The sequence below is a fragment of the Aspergillus welwitschiae genome, assembly GCF_003344945.1.
Source record: "Aspergillus welwitschiae strain CBS 139.54b unplaced genomic scaffold BDQ94scaffold_89, whole genome shotgun sequence".
Classification (NCBI taxonomy): domain Eukaryota; kingdom Fungi; phylum Ascomycota; class Eurotiomycetes; order Eurotiales; family Aspergillaceae; genus Aspergillus; species Aspergillus welwitschiae.
Genome location: NW_020798783.1, coordinates 18,875 through 39,894, shown reverse-complemented (window position 1 = coordinate 39,894; position 21,020 = coordinate 18,875). Strand labels below are relative to the sequence as shown.

The 21,020-nt window shown below is 47.1% G+C and overlaps 4 protein-coding genes across 4 annotated transcripts; 3 read left to right on the top strand and 1 right to left on the bottom strand.

Moving 5' to 3' along the window:
- Nucleotides 1–2,838: 2,838 nt before the first annotated feature.
- BDQ94DRAFT_186194 (type 1 glutamine amidotransferase) lies at nucleotides 2,839–3,759 on the top strand (the record flags this gene model as incomplete). The annotated part of the gene is made up of 4 exons (XM_026775082.1): nucleotides 2,839–3,038; nucleotides 3,074–3,271; nucleotides 3,338–3,412; nucleotides 3,475–3,759. The coding sequence occupies exons 1-4, from the start codon at nucleotides 2,898–2,900 to the stop codon at nucleotides 3,757–3,759; spliced, it is 699 nt and encodes a 232-aa protein (XP_026619774.1). The 5' UTR covers nucleotides 2,839–2,897.
- Nucleotides 3,760–5,376: 1,617 nt separating this feature from the next.
- On the top strand, nucleotides 5,377–6,167 carry BDQ94DRAFT_155027 (uncharacterized protein). Its single transcript, XM_026768401.1, has one exon. The coding sequence runs from the start codon at nucleotides 5,443–5,445 to the stop codon at nucleotides 5,827–5,829; it is 387 nt and encodes a 128-aa protein (XP_026619773.1). The 5' UTR covers nucleotides 5,377–5,442; the 3' UTR covers nucleotides 5,830–6,167.
- A 1,079-nt stretch (nucleotides 6,168–7,246) lies between these two features.
- BDQ94DRAFT_176176 (uncharacterized protein) lies at nucleotides 7,247–7,797 on the top strand (the record flags this gene model as incomplete). The annotated part of the gene is made up of 2 exons (XM_026772633.1): nucleotides 7,247–7,548; nucleotides 7,602–7,797. 2 exons carry the CDS (start codon nucleotides 7,247–7,249, stop codon nucleotides 7,795–7,797), a joined length of 498 nt encoding a protein of 165 aa, XP_026619772.1.
- A 2,619-nt stretch (nucleotides 7,798–10,416) lies between these two features.
- On the bottom strand, nucleotides 10,417–17,999 carry BDQ94DRAFT_164227 (uncharacterized protein; the record flags this gene model as incomplete). The annotated part of the gene is made up of 16 exons (XM_026769952.1): nucleotides 10,417–10,465; nucleotides 10,537–11,050; nucleotides 11,117–11,322; nucleotides 11,382–13,102; nucleotides 13,136–13,243; nucleotides 13,421–13,443; nucleotides 13,474–13,732; nucleotides 13,772–14,034; nucleotides 14,125–15,007; nucleotides 15,041–16,159; nucleotides 16,190–16,939; nucleotides 17,015–17,056; nucleotides 17,090–17,142; nucleotides 17,179–17,342; nucleotides 17,416–17,591; nucleotides 17,646–17,999. The coding sequence occupies 16 exons, from the start codon at nucleotides 17,997–17,999 to the stop codon at nucleotides 10,417–10,419; spliced, it is 6,684 nt and encodes a 2,227-aa protein (XP_026619771.1).
- Nucleotides 18,000–21,020: the final 3,021 nt, after the last annotated feature.

The following is a 21,020-nucleotide window of genomic DNA, read 5'->3' as shown; positions in this document are numbered from 1 at the left end:
AAGCTCGTGAGTCTTATATAAGCAGGCTCGGGGTCTTCTTGGCACGAGCCGAGCCGGGCGGTCCCGAGCTTTTCGGGCGAGCCCTGCCATGTCTAATTAGAAATATATAAAATTATTTTTAATATCCGAGCCAGGTGGCTTGTTCCAGTAAAGAAGAATATTATTTATAATAAAATAATCTATCTATCAGAAACAAGACTATTAGAATAATATATTATAATAATTATAAGAATTATAAGATTATTAATAGCCGTAGTCCTCTGATATTTATAAAATACTAATCTGTTTATTTGGATTACTAATTCTTCAAGAATCAGTCTATTTCGTGGATATAGACTATCTTTATCACTATTATATGAATCTATGATGTTTGGCGGCTGATTCCTTACCTAGTCGACAGGCTTTCTACCCTGACAAGTAGATCCTATCACAATTATCTATTTATCTTTTCTCCAGGTGGAGGAAACCATCTTTATCTATTTATAATATTCTATTAAAATAATTAAGAGCCGGTCTTAAATCCTCTATATTTAAAGTTTCTGAATTATTAATACTACTATATTTTAAGTTTTTTCGGGACTACCATGTTGAAATAGCACGGAAAATGTGATAGATGAGTGGAGAATTGAGACAGAGAAACATTAGAGGCAGGAGATTTCCATGCCTGCTTAAGTACCTTTAGGACTGACATTCTTTGCCGACTAAATGATCTCACTCCCTCAAGATATGTTCTAGTCAAGTCCAAGCACCCCTGGCGGTTAATTCACGGGTGTAAGTGGCCTAGAAAACATTATTGCCTGAAGCTCTCGTGGAAAAACCTATTTCCGACTCTATAGCGTCCTCGGAAAGGTCTAGAATCACTCCTGTTCAGCGCTAATTCCAACCTGTGATAATGCCGAAACTAGTATCTTCACCAATCAGGAGTCCAAGCTGCGTGATGTTTGTCTAATAACAGACGGTAGCTTAATGGGGAAAAATTAATATCTCGGGAATTTTCAAATGCCATTCTGTGTATGTCTTCCCCCTCAGCGAGTAAGTTATATTTCTACGGCAAGCAGTATTCATCAGAACATGACACCATAAGATTTCAAAAGTTGTTATCAAGTGTGGTCAGCCATATCTTAGTTAACTAACTGCAGGGCTTCATGACTCATCACAAATTGCCCTGTACTTATATATTCGTTTAGGGCCAGATCAAATATTTTCCGAGAGCTGAGTGGAAATGCTCAACCCCTATACTCGCTTCAGCGCTTCCGCTTCTCAGCGCCTATTCATGTTTGGTACTCCAATCACGGGGTGCCTTTGAGAGTCGAGGGAATAAAATTCAACGCCAAACTACAGATGTCGTGTTTCGACTAAGCGCCGGATTTACATGCTACAGTCGGTCTTTGAGGAGACTCCCAACGGTTAGATTTCTCTTCATGACTGGTCGTGCTGTTCCCTTGGCTACCTGGGGGTAAAAGTCTGAAATTTTGCGGTACCTAACCACTGATATCAAGCTACGGATGTTTCGCGTAGTCTCCACTACGATTTCCTCTCACTGTGCTTGTGTATAAGCATCCACCGTGTTTCGGCAATAGGTATTGCTCCACTTCATTTATTAATGTCGAAGGGCCACATTGCCCTTAGATTTGTTTCATCTTTGACTGGCTCATCATCTTCCTCATTCGGGGTGGATATAGCCACTCTTTGTGGGCTAATTGAGTATCATCCTAATATTCTGGAGGTACCCAACTGTCTGACGCGGTATTCAGCAAACGGGTGTGTTCTTGATAGCTTTCGCCTTTTGGACTAACATACCCAAGACCTTCGACGTTCTCAAGCGGATTTTGGACTGTAATTCAAGGACTACGTTAAACAAAGCGGACCTTCAAAGAGATAATCAAATATTTCTAAATCAGGTGTTGAAGTACGAAACACTATAAGCGGGAATGAATGGCCCTGTCACTGAGATGTAAGCGCCCCTAAATGCAAATTGTATTACAGCCAACCCAACTTCACTGGCAAGCGGCATACGTAACCCTGGCCCTGTATTTTGGAATACAAATGAGAAAGGGGGTAAGGGACGGAATTAGAGGGAGAGCTTCATGTCTTGCGGTGTTAAATTGATATGATTACAGGCTAAGACTGTTTGTTGGTCACGACTATAATAAAAGAACTTCTCTCACATACTGTACTATGTACGAAAAACCTGTCAATTTTCGAGACAAAGAAGATCAGATCCGTCACCTCTTATGCAAGAACTGTGTGGACGTTCTGCAATGTGTCTTGAGTCTCGTGTTATCGCCTTGCAATCCCAAAGCCGCCACCGGATCTTGATCGCGGCGCCAGCGCGCATTTCGGGAATCATGCGAACCGAACTGTTGCTTTAACTAGATAAGATAGTACGATCCGTATCACAGTCCTACTGAATATGGGTTAGTGAGTGGCTTTCTAAGGCCCGGCGAACTAGGGACTTAGATCTAAATCTGTCTACATCTTGCTATTTGTTATATATGCCTCGCAAGTCGTAAAAGTCAAGGTTCCCCAACGATCCATCCGTTTCTCTGGCCAATGTCTTGATGAATGGTCCTTGTTTTGTAGGGTGGGCACAAAAGTCGGAGCCAGGCCTTAGAATCGAATCCTGTGTCTGTAGGACGACGGTCGCACCCGCACACTGGATCGGGATAAGGCGAGACCCACATCGTTGTCTAAAATCTAACTAGTGTAATCAAGAGTCGATTTCATTACGCTAGGGCCCACTAGTTAGCCTATGGACCAAGGACAGCTTTAATTGTGCGCTTGTAATTACTCCTCGTAGCCAAATTATCAATATCCATGATAACGCAAGCACTATAAAGCCTGTGAAAATCTTTGACACATCTCAGTAATGAACCTCAGTCTTCATTGACAGGACCATGACCACTAAGTCTCAGTTGAAAACCGCCGTGCTTGTCAACAACCCCCCAGGAAATGACTTCTGGCATGATGTGAAGAAGTCTTTCCGAGACGTTTTCAGCCTCGTAGCCCCAGAGGCTGAGGTCACATTCTACGACCCCGTTATCCGAGGACATTCCCTAATCCTCAAGAACAGCATTTCGACTTGATTGTCCTCAGCGGGGGCAAGGCCGACGCTTCCTCGTCGGAACCATGGGTTCTCGGCGTCCTTGACTTTATTCGCAAGATAGCCGACGGCACCTCAAAGACAAAACTCTTAGGAATCTGTTGGGGCCATCAAGCAATTGCACGAGCACTAGGTGGCGAGGTTCGACCGGTGCCAACAGGCCCAATCGTATGTGTTATCCATCCCTTATTCCTGCACCGTGCACAGCTAACCATGTGTAATTTTTTTGGGAAGGCCGCGATTCAAGATATCCAGTTAACCGATTTTGGCAGAGATTTCTTTGCATTTGCTGCTGAAGAAGGCTATTACGTACGTTTTGCGAATTTACTTTGTAAACTGAAGCCAGTTCATACTAGTAATGGCCGTCATAGAGAGCTCCAGAATTCCATGTTCGCGAAGTGGCGAAACCAGCTCCCGGGTTCGTTCAATTAGCAGAGAACCGCGAATGCTTTTTGAACGTGGCAGGCACGATTTTGACCTTCCAAGCCCATCCTGAAATCAACAGCGATCTTGCTAGGAGAATGCTTCTGGATGAAGACGATACCTACAACGGAAATTCTACCAAGGAGCAACTGGACGAACAAGTTCGGAGGTTAGCGCAGGCTACAGATGGAATCGAACTTGTTAAGCGAGTTATTCAATGGGTTAGGGAATAGCTGTCTAGAAAGCTCCAGCATATCATGGGCCTCAGGGCTAAAAGGGAAAGGAGGTTCTCGGACGAGACGAAAGTGTGTGGACTATTATGTCCCTCATCAAGTCGATCATACTGACTTGTTATAGGCTACTACTGAAGGGGGTTTTTCGCCCTGGTTTTCTGTTGTATCAGCATTACCTGACAGACGTGTGATGTATGTGGCCCGATTCTGGCAGCCATAATAACTAGACGTACCGAAATTGATACACGGACCGTAACGGTAATTGCTTAGCTATTGTATGGGGAAGGTACAGTGGCTTGCGATAGAGAACGATTCAAACAGTACAGTGTATTGCATTAACTAAGTACTTGCGTAGTTTAGCCTGTTCCACCGGCCAGGTTTTGAAAGTAGAGGCAAAAATTCCGGGAGAGATACGCCAGGGTCCGGACCTGATTTTGAGGCCCCCCAAGGTGCGGTGCATAGTATGCCGAGCCAAGTTGCTGTATCAGATATTTCTTTGCTCTTGACTATCAATTCACATTCTCTAGGGTTAGGAAGGGGACCTTTGAGCACATAACAATAAATACTGACTTGGTAGCTGGGCGCAATGGCGAGAAAAGGCATCCGGCAGTGCTGCGTGCATCGGCCCTATGCCCAGCGCAGTTGATCATCTAGCTGGCCCGTACGGATCTTGCCTTGTCTGAAACGGCAACTTGCAGAATCCCATTTCGTGTATAGATTCCTGAGAGCTTGCTTCACCCTCTTCCATCTAGTCCTACAGCGAGATTCCATATTCTTGTGTTTGTGTCGACGCTCGATGAAGGGGACAATAGAGCTTCGTGTACGGGATTTATTCCATGTCCGTAGTGAATGGTAGGGAACCAATCTGGTATTCAGCCTGTATATAAACCTTCATTTCTTTCGGGTACGAGTAATGACGGTATACCCTCTACATTACAACAATTTCTACGCTGGCGGATATCGCCGGTACACCTTTTAGATTAATATCTTCTTCAAGAGAGACGAGCCTTATGCATTTTGATTAAGGCCCGCGTCGACTCAATCATTACCTAGAATTTCTGGCGACTGCTTAGCCTTGCCCCATTCTGTCACCAGTTGCTCCTACCTCGAGCATTTCGACCACGGTTGGCTGGCAACGGATTAATCCTAATCCGGCGAGCGAGAACGATCGGGTTTCCGAGCCGAAAGTGGATCCCGGGCAAGATTCTGGGCTCATAAATAACCGGATTGAGTGCACGATAACGATACAAGGTGGAACTTTCTCCTCTTGGGCGCTGGTTCCGGCAGTATATACTTCAGATTTGAGTCACTGGCTGCCGTTAGCCACATCATACAATTCGGGCTAACAACGACTCTGAGGTCAAGCAGCAGGGGATATATATGGACCAACCTTGCCTAGTGAAAATCCTCAGCATTATGTGCGAGCCGCATCGGTCGAATTTCAGTGTTGTGCTGCAACATTTCCGTGATCTAAGATCAAAAGAGGCCAATTCTCTTGCAAGCAAGGAAATGCAAGCTTCGTGAATTGCACTCCTGCGTGAGGAAGAAGCGAAGCTGGAGGCGTGGATATCGCAACTTCCACCATGTGAACAACCAATCAACGGACTCAGCGAAACAAATAGCGCTCCGACTTGTTTCCACTCGCACGATGCAGCGCTGAACTACCGTATATTTGTGCGGATCATGCAGTGTACCGGAGTTTTTCGAGACTTATACAGTCCAGAAATATCCTATCATGAGCGAGAATATGACGAAGAGACGTACTGGGTGCAGCAGTTGATTTATATTGCACAGTGGAGCGATATGCGCACATCGCTCACCAAAAAACAGCCACACTATTGGATTCTCTGGGTTGCTCCTGGCAGCAATCCTTCGATGTCGGAGTCTTCCAGTGGGGCTGCAGATCCAAGACTGGCTCCAGACAGGGAGCTTTTCCGATATATCAAACCTTTGGTGTCGTCAAAGCCATCAACCAATTGGGGATGGCTGGCCGAGACACGTTTGCAGTCACCCAGCCAGTGGATGATGGAGGTGGAACGCCCAAAATTACCTCCTACAACAGTCAGTTGATCACAAGCCTCATATTCCATGGAAAATATCAGGGCCTTGACCGTCACTTTGAAGAGTGCATATCTCTAGAGGCCTAGAGGTTGGGGAATTCTGCCGCGATTGAAATCTTCTGTGTCATTTGCCGACAATGCTCGAAAAGCAATCGCAAGTTGACTCGGTTCCATTGCGCTGTTGCCGTTGCGCCCATAATTCCCGTGCGCGTTTGAACCGAAACCAGTATACGGTCCTACGATAAAAAATGTCGAGCTCTCATGTTTCCAGAGCACAGCTTGAGAATGTCACCAGCGGGGTTCGACCTGAAAGCAAGGCCACGGGTATCGTCGTGGTCCGTGACAAACCGAAGTGGACAACGGACTCCATGTCTGGGCCAGTGTTTAGTCATAGTTGGCAGTCGGGAGTCCTAGAGCACGTTATTATTTGTACATACTACGTCAGTATTAACGTTTTCACATTTTCACTTCTTTCAAGCTTTCAGTCCATGCGTATGGGTGGACTTCGGACGAGAGCTTAACTTAGCCGACATCATTGTCAAGGACTTGCTATATAGAATGGACTCAGAATTTCCGGCTTGTTAAGGATAAATACGTACAGTCTTCATGTGAGCCACCTAAAAGCCCATAAGGCAGGGCATCTAGGCTTGAAATATTTATCAGAGTTTTGCGCCTAAAAGCTCAGGGCTAATCGAAGATGGCTAAGTGGGCTATCAAACACAAGAAGTCTGCAACTTTCGCAGAAACACTTAGCCACCTGTTTTGTTTCTAAAGTGAATCTCACTTTCGATAATAACCGCACATGTAAGGCGGCCACCTGTATATTTCAGACTAGCTACAGATTTTGGGCTCTAATATCTTAACCACAATTCTGGTTGATTTCCTTATATTCATGGATTGACATATTTAAGTAGATTGGTACCCAACATCCAAATTATAAATCATCTTATACTTATATCCTCAGGGAAAATATATTACACTTTATTATGAAAAGTATTTCCAAACCGACCTTACAAGTCATGTGTTCCCATGTACAGAGAATAAAGAGGCGTATTCCAAAAGTTCACATAAAGCTGTACTGGGATCTTCTTATGATTTAGCTAATGGTGGTTGAGATACTGGACGCGAAGATCTTGTCACAGTTAGTAGGGGACGCAGGCATAGCCAACTTCTTATGAGGCCGACTCACCTGTGAGAAATACGTTAGTGATTGGACTACCAGCCGTTTTAGTGTTCGTTACCATTAGCCAACATAGAGTTTATGGATACTTCTGGCGTGAATTCGCAAGCTAGATCTACCCAGGGGCAATACTGAAGTAATCAGAAGCTCTACGTAATGGGATATCCAGATGCGAGCAAGATGTCCAAATGCGGATAACTATCCTAGGGGATGGACCTACCTCCCTCTTCTCTGGCTACTTCAGTGAATGGCTTACGTCTGGCTCGCCTGCCGTAACAATGGTGTCATGGAAGTCGAGCACAGTCTCTGGCCATTCTTGTTGTGCTTCGTGACCGTGCCTGCCTCGCTACATCTTTGTGGCGTGGGCGCCGCGTACAAGATCCACTGGTTCGATTTGCTGGTTGCCATGTGTATCCTTGCCATGTCGAACACTTGCGGCATCACCCTCAGCATTAACTACCTAGTCGACAGCTACGGAAAATTTAGCCGTGATACGAGGTCGAGTATTATGCAAGTTCGGAAGACGATGTCTTTTGCCATGGGATACGGGTGGGCTTACACCACCAGCGACATAGAATACACATGCTAACAGCAGAATTCAGTATCACCCCGTGCATAAGCAACATTGGCTACCAGAACTGCTTTATCTCAGCGGCGTTCATTGGCATGGTCTGCTCTGGCATTTTTCTTGTGATGACGAGATGGGGCAAGACGTTCCGCACGCGCGCCCGGGAGAAGTACTGGAATATTGTCGTCGAGAATCGACTACAGGGAATGGCCATTAACCTCTCATCCTAACAGATTTCCATACAACCATAATGGATGAGCATAATCATGAATATTTATATGCACATATGTATAGATAACACGGTCCTAAGCTGCTAGTCTCTTACTCCGGTCGAACAGTTGCATAGGTGTAATGTGGAGTAACGTGGAATATCGCGTAATATATGAAAAATATGAGCAGTACCATTTATTCCTAAACTACGAAGCTAGTGGAAGACTGTTGGACGCCCAAAGAGGCTGTTGGAGAAACTCCAAGTCACTATTGTATGCAGAAAGTCAAATTTACATAGACTGGTAAGATAGGAGCAAACACCACTTGCTTTACAAGATAACTCCTTGCTAATGCTATTACAGTTGAGTCATTGACACCTAGTGAAGGGTCTATATACCTATACCGCGACAAGAGCCCAATGCTCTAACTTGGTCTCCTACCAAGCAACCCCATCAAGAGGTTGATCTATTTGGAATCTCCTCATTTCTTTGCGCAGCAGTGTTATAATTTGGGACGCCGCAATTCATTTTCTCTAACAGTATGAGTCTTCTTGTCCAGACTTGAAATTACAACTTCCATGATATAGCACCTTTCCATCTGCTGAAATAGAAGTAACTATGGATGTGGGATCAAGTGCGGTCCTGTTCAACTAAAGATTTGTTAACAATTTGGTACACTTATTGGGTGATTTGGCTGTAAATATAGCAAACTAGAAGAGAGCCAAAGGTTAAAAAACTATTTGCTCGCTTAAGGATCACAAGGGCCTCTCCATACCACTCATTTGTCTTAGCATAGCTTGCTGGCTTGCTGCGTACTCTGACAATACCCTCGCCTTCAGCGTTTGTGATAGGAAGAGCCACAAACCATGGGATATACTTTCGCAAACTACACGCTCTTTCAGAGACGAGCGCGATCCCTTCGTGGACTTAGTGGTGTTGCTTCCCTTACTCTAGGCCGTTCTCGCTTAGCTGATGATGCTTTCGGGATACACCGCAGACCGGTACAATATTCCTTAGACCTAGGCAATCAAGTCTCTTCTGCCGCTCCCTGTTGGAATTCATAGGAGGACCAATTGTCTGTTCTTACCTGAGAGTTGAGGGTTTATATACAGTATGACTGGGTGCAGTAATCTTGGTGAACAACGGGGACGCTGGGAAAGACTGCTTTATGTGATGCCGGTCCGTAGGTATTATAATACGCATGTTGGAACTAGTTCACGTTGAGCGCGATAGTTGGAAAAGAAAATAACATCGTTCTTCTCTACTAACGACCTAAACAGGCAGTCATTCTGGGGCGATATGGTCGCTGCAGTGGATGCTAGTCCTACTCCCATCCCACATCGTGAGCTTATCGTTGATGGGCTGGCGGAGCTTCTGTCATGGTTGGCACCGCCACTGACCTCGTCAATTCTAATTTAGTGACATTCTACAAGCCTTTCCAGGAGTATCGAAATTAACACGAACAGTGCGACGATAGCCCCTCGAGCGGCAGGCCTAAAGAGCCCACGAAAAATCTTCTCAGCAGATCATCTTTCGGGAGTATGCCAACAAATCACGAGAACAAGCCCCAGGGTATTGGTGTTGCCAGTAGCCACAATTCCACAATGTCTGCAGATTGGAACTCGAAGAAACAATCGAATCATGGCTGAGGATATCTTTTTTCATAGAATGGCAGGGGCATATGCAATAGCCTGGGGAGCTTTGTTCCGACCGCTCTTAAGGGCATGATTGTTGACATTCACGGATGGGGTTAGGGCAGGCACAGGGAGCTGGCGGGGGCGGCCCAGGGTAAATATGATCGTCGAATATAGTGCGAACTAAAATCAGCGGTCCATTCTCTTTATAATGTGTTTTATTGACTGGTTGTATTGACATCCGCATGCGGACAAGCAAGAGAAACCGTGGAGCATTTCCTCTTCCGGTATCGGAAGTGGACTATGCAATGGATTGCACTGCTACAATACACTCAAACTCAGCGGGGCAATCTCTCCCTCTGCCTAAGCAGGAAATCGCCTTCTGATAATCAGCAATAAACACCAAACTTAGAAACAGTATAAGTCCTAATACGATTTACCATCGCCATAGGCCGACTCAATGCTACTTAATTATATTAACCAAGATAATAACACTCTTTTTTCTAACTAACCTACACCAACCATCTTGTGCTACAGATGGTAGACGCGCTTCAACTGCTGAGAATAAACTGTTGAATACTTAAAGAAGCACCTTCAAGCCAGTCTATTAATAAATATACTAATCTATAGAGATTCCTACAATAGTAACACCTGAGAGGACATATACTGAAAGAATCTATGTATAGACTCGAAGGAGATACAGCAGATATACATTAAAATTCATGTTGAAAGTTTAGTAATAGTTGCCCTTTCGGCTGAGCCGCCGGGCGTTAATGAATTGTGTGTGTGTGTGTGTGTGTGTATTGACATCCATTCCGTAAGGAAAAAATATTGCTAAATATACATTTCATTCACGCAGAATTCTAACAAGGAAGTAGGTTTGTTCAGTGGGTTAGACGGCGAAGTATATAGAGAATATTATTGCATTGAACAAGAGAGGTTAGAGAAAATAAAAGCTACATGGATTGTGAAGCCCACGCATAGATGCTATAGAAGCTCGTCCAGCTTAAGGCTTAGAAAGTTGTTCCTTGCGAAAGAAGAACAAGAACCCGGCACTAAATCATATCATCAGTTAGTCTTGGCAAAGAATAATGAGATGAATGAGGAAAATGAAGGGTAAATTTACCACACCAACAACTGAGAGAACAGTGCAATCCAAAACCAGCCATTAGCCACCGAATCCGCCCCCTTTGTAATGTCAGGAGAGATCGGCCCGGGGCCAACATTGTTTGGACCAAAGGCTCGGGCGCAGATAGTGGCCATTGAACCGAGGATCTGTGAGGCGACAAGGGTAAAGAGCATGTGCATGCGGGTTAGGGTCTGTAAGAGGATAATTCCGAATCCAAGGGCCTGGATTGAGTCTAAGATGCCTAGCCAGAGCCAGAGGCTTCTGGATACCAGGGCACCGCCGGTATAGCCCCCAGCTGTCCACGGGAGAAAATAGCCGATGCCTGAGACTGCCCACCAGATTTGAATGAACCGGGGGGCTCCCAGCCCACAGGCAAAGACGGGCAGGAACCAGCTGTGTCGTTTGGAGAATTGGCTGACGAGGTACAGGAAGGCGATCCAGAGGAGACCAAAGGAAATGACGCAGAGGATGGCAATCTGCCATGCCTGGGTATGGATGGAGGTCCAGAGGACTGCAAAGAAAAGCAAGTGTTGGTGTCAATGAAATCACAGTGACTATAGAGAAGATGAGGACGTACAGCTCCAGTTGCGGCCGTAGGGGGCACTAAGGAAGAAGTTCTGCAAGATAACAGCCACGAAGTTCCAAAGGACAATTTTGCGTCGGAAGAGAGACTTGTAGAATGAAGGCACCTTGCCAGGAGTTTGACGGTAGTAGTTGGGAAGACCAAGGATCAGGAGGACACCAATGGCCCACAGGAACATGGCAATGGGGTAACAAATGGCGCTGTGAAGGATCAAGTTAGCCGACTTGATAGTCTCGAGAAGGAGATTTGCGGAACCCACGTCATCTTCCATGTGTTGGATATCTTGTTGTCAGCAGCCAAAAGACCCTCGCTGACAGCCTTCGTCAAGCTGGAACCCCAGTACCAAAGTGCAATGATATACACCTGCTGGATACCCTGGATAACACACGCGCGGAAGATCCACTTCTTGACGGGGGCACCACCTTCGTCACCAAAGTTTAGAGCGAAGAAAACCGAACCGCTCGACGAAGCAGCCGCGTAGAATCCACTTGCGACATTCTGGATCCAGCCACGGGTGAAGGAGACGGGCTCCCAGTGAGCGGAGCCGATGAGCATGAACGCAATACCGTACAGGAACCAGGGAGCCGAGAGACAGACCATAGACTTGAAATAGCGGAAGACAAGCCACCAACAGGCCGAGGTAATGGCATATGTCGTGGCAATTCCATACAGCTTCTCAGCAGTTTCGCCGACTTCACCTGTAAGGAGTGTAATCTGGTACGAGTTTGCAGCGATAATCTGACCGAGAGCTAAGAAGAGGGTGTAGATTGGCCAGTCACCAATCTTGATCTGCATCCACTTCTTCAATCCAGTGGGGGGGACGTAGTCCTTTCCGAGCAAGAACTCATCGTCCTCTTCGTCACTATCCTGGAACTGGTGGCCGCTCTCACGGGATGCATCGTCCATATACATAGAATCGGCAGGAGAGGCATTGTGCTTGTAGCGGAAAATTGACGGAGTGGGTGATTTGATACGACCGAGTCTTGCATCGCGGAACTTGTCGAACCATTGCCTCTCAGACTTGATAAGGAACTCTTCGATACAGAGCTGAGACTCGGAGTTGGATCCATTCAAACCTTCTAGTTGCTTCTCGAACTCCTTGTGATACACACCGTTGCTGTCAGTGAAGAAGGGGTCGACCTTCTGCAGCTTGAAGTCCTTCTTGTTACCGACAACGGAGTCAAGTGACAAGACAGATGTGCTATTTAGTCGATTGACAGGTTTGGCAAAAGGCTTAGGCGGGGGTAGGAGGCTATTCTCAGTCGTTGGTGGCGTGCTAGGGCTCGTCGGAGACATGGCGTGGGGGGGCGGACGCGATAAATCTTGGCTATTCCGTCGAGGCGACGATACAGCAAGGGCACCCAATTTTTCGGCGGCTTGAGCCCGTCTACTCTGTTCAATTTGAGCCGGGGTAAGGGTATACTCCTCTTCACCGTAGTAGCTGAGGATGGAATCAGTATCACTGCCATCATTATGACTCCGGTGCGAGGCGTTCTCATCGCCCTCCAAGATGTTCTCTGCGTTTGGTCTACCACGGCCACGGCCACGCTTTGATAAATGACCAGGACCGGATCTGACACCGAGCGACAGCGACCGCTGCAACCTTGACGGCTGCGATGCTTCGCTGGGACTAGAATCCCCACTGTAAATAGTCTCTTTTCGCTGGGCGACTGTACGGATGTCGCCCAGACGGTTGAGGTTTGAGTAACTGCTTTCCCGGGAGTGTGGGACAGAAAGAATCATTGGGCTGTTAGGACGGCCAAACGGCGTCAGGACACTAGTGGGTGTCGAAGTACTAGAGGGTGTCACAGGGCGATTATGACCCTTGGCAGCTTCCTTATCATGAACCTGGATAGCAGTTGACTGCAGGATCTCCAGATCCTCAACCCATTGGGCGACTGGGAACCGCTGTTTGGCAGATCTAGCACGCATCATGGCACGAGATTCTGTCTTGGAGTTGAGCGCAGCTTCAATAGCGAGCTTGAACTGCATGAGCAGATGTGATGTTAATACAGATTCGACATTGTACCACCAACCAGGCATCTGCCCCAATCCACCGACACGAGCACCAATACCAAGGGCACCTTTACGGCCGAACTCGACGGCAACCAGACCAAAGAGCTCATCGCGGGATGGGATTAGAGCGAATTCAGCACCAGAGAAGATGTAAGGCGGAAGCGCAGTGAATTCAGATCAAGAGAAAACTCAACCAGGATACACCTTCATCATACGGTCAAGTTTCAATGCCGCGAACCGACCGTAGAGATCAATAACAGGACCGACACAGATTAATTAGACATTCAGGCGCGCCTCGAGTACGGCTGGCATGACATCAGCAATCAAGTCAACACCCTTCTGCATAGACCAGCGACCAACGAACACAAGCAGATCCGCGTCTGGATTCTTCTCCAATCCGGCCCATTCCTGCGTCTGTCTCTTGAGCTCGGCACGGCCTGCCTCGAAATCCTGATCAACCTGTATATCGCCAACCTTGGGAAAGCTGTCCTTTGTCCACTCGCCAACATCCGATGGATCCGGGTTGGGCAAGTTGCCAACCTTGCGGAGACCCCAGAAGATGGGGTAACATACATAGGAACACTTTCCATACTTCTTAGAGACACCGACAGCACCAAAACCCTGTTAATGGACACGGAGATAACTGACACCTGCATGAAGAAGATTAAAAACTTCACCGAACTGGACGTAGGAACGGATAACTTCAATATCAAGATTAAAAACGGAACAGACCTCCTCCTTCTCCTTTTGTGTACGCATCGGCCACAGACCTTGGAACTCGGCGTTATGGAGTGAGAGACAGGCAGGGATCGTTTCAGGAAGGAGGTAGAGGGGTGCAAGGGAGCCGTGATAATCATTAATATAATAAAGAGCAATTGGAAATCGCTTAATCACTTCTGCAATACATTGGTTCCAAGCAGAATAATAAACCGCACTGTCAAGGTCATCCATACGAGCAGGGTAAGGCTCAGACTTAGACTATTAACGGAAGACTGGTGCATCGAGGAGGACGTAGATAATATTGTTGAAGACATGGTATTGGACCTGAACCTGGTAGGCATTGCCGAAGATAGTGACAGTCATGGGTGGCGCAGGAGTATCAACAGGGTATTCAAGACCTCCGACGCAAGGAACAACCCAAATAATGTGTTGGTGACCTAGAGTCTTACCCATAAGCTGAGCCATAACACCAAGGCCACCAATTTTGATTTTAATGTCCCAGTCCTCGATGTCGTACTCCATGGTGGCGATCAGAACCGTGCGACGCTTGCCTGCGTCAGCCGCTCCTAAGGCAGTGGTGCTCCGCATAAAGCCACGTCCTCCCTTGCCCGTGCGAATCTGCTTCATCTTGCGACGGAGGGAAAGTGGAATCAGGGTGTGCGTTTCGCTGACACCTACCTGGTTGAACTTTACCTTGTAGAACGACTTTATGAAGATGTAGACGCAGGCTGAGGCACTAATAATGGGGACAATCCAGAAGAGAACGAAGAGAGCGATTTGAACGCTCTGGTTACCGGCCGGAATAAGCTGATAGCTCAATATGCCATCATTGATATAAATCTTCCAAGCGAGATACGGGGAAGGCGGATGTTCGGTGATGTTCAAAAGCGTGGCCGAAAGAGACGAGGGCGGCATTCGGTCAAGAATCTTGTCGCCATCGACATCACCTAGAACCCAGCTTTGGTCGGGTTTCCCATCAGGATTCATACCCCAGACGTTGAGCTGACCGACTGCCGGCCATTCTGAGATGAAGTGGTACTTCCAGAACCCATCCGTTGTATCCAGCTTAACCTCGTTCTCCAGGCCAGCATCATAGCCGTACTGGTTGTAAGGTCCGTTGAAGAAAATATAAGGGAAGCGTCGCGGGACCTTCGATTACCAGCCAAAGTCGCCTTCCTGCACGTAATCGCTACTACCGGTCCAGCGGCTCCAGTACTCAACACGGACGTGATAGCCATCCCATTTCTGCTTCTTGGTTCCAGACCATTTAAGTGTTTGAATGGTATCATTACCACCTCTATAGTCTGTCCAGTCTGAAAATGTCGTTCCCCAGTTAGTAGAGTAGCGATATTTATCAGCGCCAGCGGCGTGGTACTGGATGAACAGAGTGCCGTTCGCATCCTTGTGTAAGAGACTGCTGGAATAGTTGGCCATAGTAAAAACCATGGGATTATCGATTTGACCGATTCGGAACAAGAAATGGTCCACTGCATTTGTGAATGAGTCGCCATTCTTGCTGGTGGCATTATTTACAGTGACTCTATGGATACCGTTGTATACACCTGTCAGGTCCGCAGTCCACTGCCAAACCCCGGGGATCTGACCGGTAAGAGTGCCCTTGACTTCAGGGATTATTAAACAATGAACGGAGCTGGTATCAATCGATGGTGTCTTTCCCATCTCCGTCGACGAGTTCAGAGAAATTGCCTTAGTCACACCATCGCAATCCATCTCTTGCGAGAACTGCAGCAGGATGGGAACTATCTCTGACGCATCTGGTGCGACGGTCGAACGTAGGGGTGAATCGTGTCCAGGGTTTTCATAGTTACCAGGTCGAAACTTAGTGATCATAGGGCGTGGCATCTTGAACACCTTCTTAGGAACGTAGGCACGGAACTCATAGCGGTCCATCGTCAGATTTGCATAGCAGCCATTGAACTTGGTGGATCCATTGAAGCCGCGTTTCACTGGGCTGGCCTCCAGCGTTAGCTCGTCGTAAGGATAGAAGAGGTTCTTGACGGTCGTTCCAGCGTTGAAAGGGGCGATGAGGGCCTTGTCCTTGTCGGCACAGTCAAATTTATAGGGGTAAGTGCTGTTCCTGTTCGAATACACCAACCAGACCATCTGGTTCTTCTCGGCAGAGCCAAAGTCTTGCAAATATGGGTTAAGATCGCGGTGAACTGACCACATGCCGGTCTCCGTAGCAGTGCGATTAGAACCGGGGTAGAGAATGGGTTCAGTTTGTTTTGACAGAGTCTCAAGCAAGTAGCCGTCGTTGAGCATAGAGTACTCCTGGCGCATCTGATACATGTGCTTGAGAATATTGCGTACTGGGTGAGACGGGTCACGATGATCAAAGGCAGCAGACTCGTCATGGCAGCCCTGACGACCGGCCTTAATGGGCCATTGATAGTATTGGGATGGATTTAGCCCGAAGCATCCATGCATTTTCCAAGCAGTTGCAGGTGACATTGCCTGTCGTCCATAGATATAGTTCTCGGCGGTTGCATCTAAAATGTAAAATGCTTGCTCTTCACCCCAGAGGAGAAGAGGAATACCCGGTAGTATCAATGTGGTGATGAAATTACCGAGTAGTTGCCGTTCGACGCCGTACAGAATGGCTGGCCACCGAAAAACATCTTGATTGGTCGCTCCAAACATATGTCTGGGATCGAATTTGCCAGTGTTGGCATTAATCATATCATTCGTCGAGATGATCTGATTCCATGCCTCGACCGAGTCGACAGGTACATCAAAGCCAGCATCGAGCTGACCATCCATACCCAGAAACCGCGTCAAGCCGCGGTAGATTGAGTAGTGGAATGCGGCAGCATCAATAGCCGCCTGACCAACCTCACGAATAAAGTATTGAGGTTCGGAGGTGCTTATCATATTCATGGCCTCCATAATATCATCCACCTTCTGATTCGACTGACGACCCCGCCCAAGATAGATAGAACCAAAAGCATTACCACCAGTTATTTCACCGGCAATGAAAAAGTTCTCCTTTCCGACCTTGCGTGCACATTCTCGATAAGCTGAGGACATGTCTGCAAGCGCGTCAACTGTAGCCTGGGTAGCCTTGTCATACCGAAAGCCGTCAATATCAAGCGAAGCAATTATCATACATGAGTGACGAATCAGGCGTTATCGTACAGAAGGGTGCCACTCCCTCAGACAATCCTGGACCGAGGCGAACTTGGCCAGCTGTCGTTGCCAATCAGGGTGCACGCCAAACGCCTCAATATCACCGTATTGATCAAAGTCGCTATTATAGCATCCGACTAGGCCGGAGATAAGGGACGCATTAATTGGGTAACCATTTTCGTAATACAGCCGAGGATAGTCGCAAGTATCATTGTAGTCATTTCCAAAGTCAAAATCCGCATATCGACGGCCTGTCTTCCACAGTGCTTTATATTCCTCTTCGGAAAAAGGAGTCGACGTGTTGAGATGGCCTTCGAAACCGATAAGGTCGCTTAGTCTGGACTCGTACATGGTCCTTTGTTAGTCTAGGGTTCATCTCTGACCTTACCCAAATAAACGAAATGACTCACGTAGCGATTGTATTATCCAGCACGACATACATTCCACGCTTGTGAATCTCGGTAATGGCACTGCGCCAAGTTTCGATGGTCCCAAAATGTTGGTCGAGAAGTGTTGTATCGAGCGTTGAATATCCATCGGCGGCCCAAGGCTGGTTCATCAGGATCGTACCTGCAAGATAAATGCCCTGGCAGGCCAATGTCAGCATCTCCTATTGTTAGACCCTCCACGAGATTCGAACCTTGATCCCCATTCCCTGAATATAATCTAAAGTATCGAGCAGCCCAGCCACATCACCACCATGCCGCATTTGATTTGAACTAGGATCATGTTCGAACTGTGTTCCGTTGATATTGTCGTTTGTCGGATCACCATTAACAAATCGGTCCATAAATAGAGTATAGAATGGAAATCGCCAGTTGTCTGGAGACGGAAAGTAGTCACCCCGGTGGTTTGGCCACTCACCCCAGTAATCAGCTGGGTTTGTCGCGGATTTGTTGTAGTTGATGTTGTATTCAAGGAGAGACTCGTCGTAAGGCCATGATGTGGCAGATCTTGCAAACAGCGCGACAAATCCTACTGCAAGCCTCCGCATCTTGGGCTACTGGAGAATATGATTGGTAGATTTGCGCAGGTGTAGTAAGGTTCTTCAGTCTCTGGTCGAGACATCTATCTACTGCGTCTGCTTGAAAATGAGAATGGTATTCGGAAGCAACAGAAAGCGAAAAAGTTCAGTACCGGTCTTGCATAATCAGCGCAGTTGGAACGGATAAAGAAAGCCTGAGACAACCCTAGCGCAACACAAAAAGGGCAAAAGCGAAGAACCAAGGTGAGATGGAGCAAAGAGAAAGAAGACAAAAGCTGGCCAAGTTTTTGTGGCAGGATGCGATGAGGTCTATGAGATAAGGGTAAGGCCAAGGGTGCCGTACCGTTGCTAATAATAGCATCTACTTCTTATGACAGTCACATTGAATCCTCACAACTCTGCTTGCCAGCTTGCCGGGTTCAGAGGTTACCATATTCCTACCGGTCAGAGACGGTAACCTTAGTATATGACACAAGGTGCTTAGTACTCCCGTAGCATAATGTAAAATACCTGTTCCTTTATAACTTGGCGTCCTTCCTACTGGAGTCCACAGCCCCAATGCGGCAAGTATAGGAATTTCCTGCTCAAGAGAAGAAAACTCTGGACGAACGGTTGAGAAATTAGTATGGGAATAATGTCGACTACTGGATGCGGCCGCTAAACGGGGAAGTGGCTACAGTCCCGTGTTAACCAAATCCCTACAGTCTCTGCCCGGTGGGGAGGCATGAGAGTGGCGCCCACGGGGCCGATGGAGTTATCCGGGCCTAAAATTGTTAAATGGCCACTCTGCTCTCAAGAATTTGCGCAAGGAATGAGTTGGCGAGGTCCAACCCTTGCAAAGCCTTTTGGTTACTCAGTATCCTGTATGGGATCCGTGGGTGCCATATTTTCTACCTCTTCTCGTAAGCTTATTTTGGACTGTTCCTGCTATCTCACGCAATACGAAGAAAAGTGTAGTGTTATCAGGCCTGAGACTTTGTCTATGCGGATGGGTATGTATCGTACGGCGTGGTTTGTATGAATAAAAGTTTCCAATAGCCACACTAACGGTGAGATCCAGCAAATGTCTCAGTGTGAGAAATCTCTTATCTCCACTGGTATCCAATCCCACTTACCAATAGTTGAGGTTACCGTATTATCAATGGATCCTGAATGCATTATTGGACCAACTTTAGAGGCATTGTAGGCTAAATTTCGTTCAGGTCTCTCACTTCGGTTTGGGAGGATCACTGAGACACTGAGTGGGCTGGGTACAGCAAATCGTTGTTGCTGCCTCGCTCGGTATCCGAGTATTGTGCTTGTCCATATCGGGATCCCAACACGGCAGAAGTCACAAAATTAGCAAATTCATCTTGGCAGCTGGTGATCGAAATTACGCTTGATTAGACCATCATCACTACTAGTACTAGTAGGAACATCCACTGTTTCGTCTCTATATAAAATGCTGTCTCTCTCGGAACCCCGAATTCGTCGTCCCAGGGCGCACTCTAACTTAGCAGCTCCGTTATCTCTTTTGCCTCATAGCCTCACACTCCCTCTGAAATCTTAAATTCCAACTTTGACCCTCTATAAAAGAGCTTATCAAGAGAGACAAGTTGCCCGCATCTTCGCGTTGACTCATCAAGAGTGTACTGCTTCAGTTAATAACAAGGGCAAAGCCCCCTCGAGCTCCTCTTCATCCATCCCTGGATGTGAGACAACCTAATCCGGCGATGAGGGCCCGGTGGACAATTTACGTGCACATCCTCCTAGGGTAGTATTGTCAGTTGTATCTATTGGAAATACTAGTACTGGCGCGAGATTCAGCCACTGATTGGCAATGGAACGCAGCTCCGTGGATAGCTCGGATTCAATGCGCTGACCGAGTTCTCTCCATTTCTCTTCCCTTCGACCTCGGAGGCGACTATACAAACCTCTTTCCTTCGCCCCCTTGTACGTGGGTAACTCTTGGTTCTCTTTATGACGGTTATAGGAGGACTGTCTTGGGGCAGCAACATTTCTACCATTTCTACCATGTCAACCCGAGCTGCTGTCTTGGCTACGGATTAGATATAGTATTGAGAGTCTGACTTCGTCCTTGCTCATGATCAATTGTCGTTGGCTGGGAGAGCCTAGGATCCGCTTGGCAAGTCTGGGTTCGAGCATCGGGCATATAACATAAAAACTATACACAAGCATACGCGTTTATACGTAAATCCCGATTTTAAAACCTTTCAGCTACTGAAACATCACAAAATTCCCACCTCGTTTTGGTCTCGCATTTTACAGGATTCCAATCTATACCCGGTGCAATGGCTGAGGCGACCGCCAGGGACGGCGAATTCGATTGGATAGAGTCTCGCTTGACTGTCGCTGGAAATGGCATGAACGGCTCGCTGGAGCTTTGAAACGTTTGTTGTAGCCCAGGATGTGTCAAGCTGTACGGCGACATTTGAAAGGCCCGTGTCTAGGATTTGCCCGAGCATTTTCGGTGAAGTCGCCTCAACAAATTAACTCTGGCTCGTCTGACCTTCCAGGATGAATTCTATGGTCGTCAGTCTCAAGCAGATCCCATGCTCAACCTTGGGGGGCCGCCGTCCCTCTCTAGACTCGCCAGATGTGTAAAATCCATCACGGATGCTCCAGCTGCAGATCGATATGTAGGGAGGAGTTTATCTTCAACCATTTTCCAGAGCGCTGGAAATCCATGTCCCTGTCTATGGGGCTTGATAAAATGTAAGGATTGGGAAACAGCTGGCCACAGGCATTGACTTACAATATAATCTTAGCCCACAATGGTTTGACAATATCCCATTCGCTCGCCCAATTAAAGTCTAGACCTCGCCAAATCGGGGGTTGGGTTTCGAGCCTTGACCCGAAACCCGCTAAGAAAAATAACTGACTGTAACATATACACAATTACACATGTAAGACATATTCACATATCAATATCTCAAAATTTCATATGTATTACTGTAAGATACGGAGCTCTGGGTTCTCGCCGGGTTTGCAGGTAACCTTGGGCTACCCAAAAAAAGCAATATGGCGAGG

What these genes read in the sequence shown, in the direction of transcription:
- BDQ94DRAFT_155027 (XM_026768401.1), top strand. Translation starts at nt 5,443, where the DNA reads ATGCAGTGTACCGGAGTTTTTCGAGACTTATACAGTCCAGAAATATCC.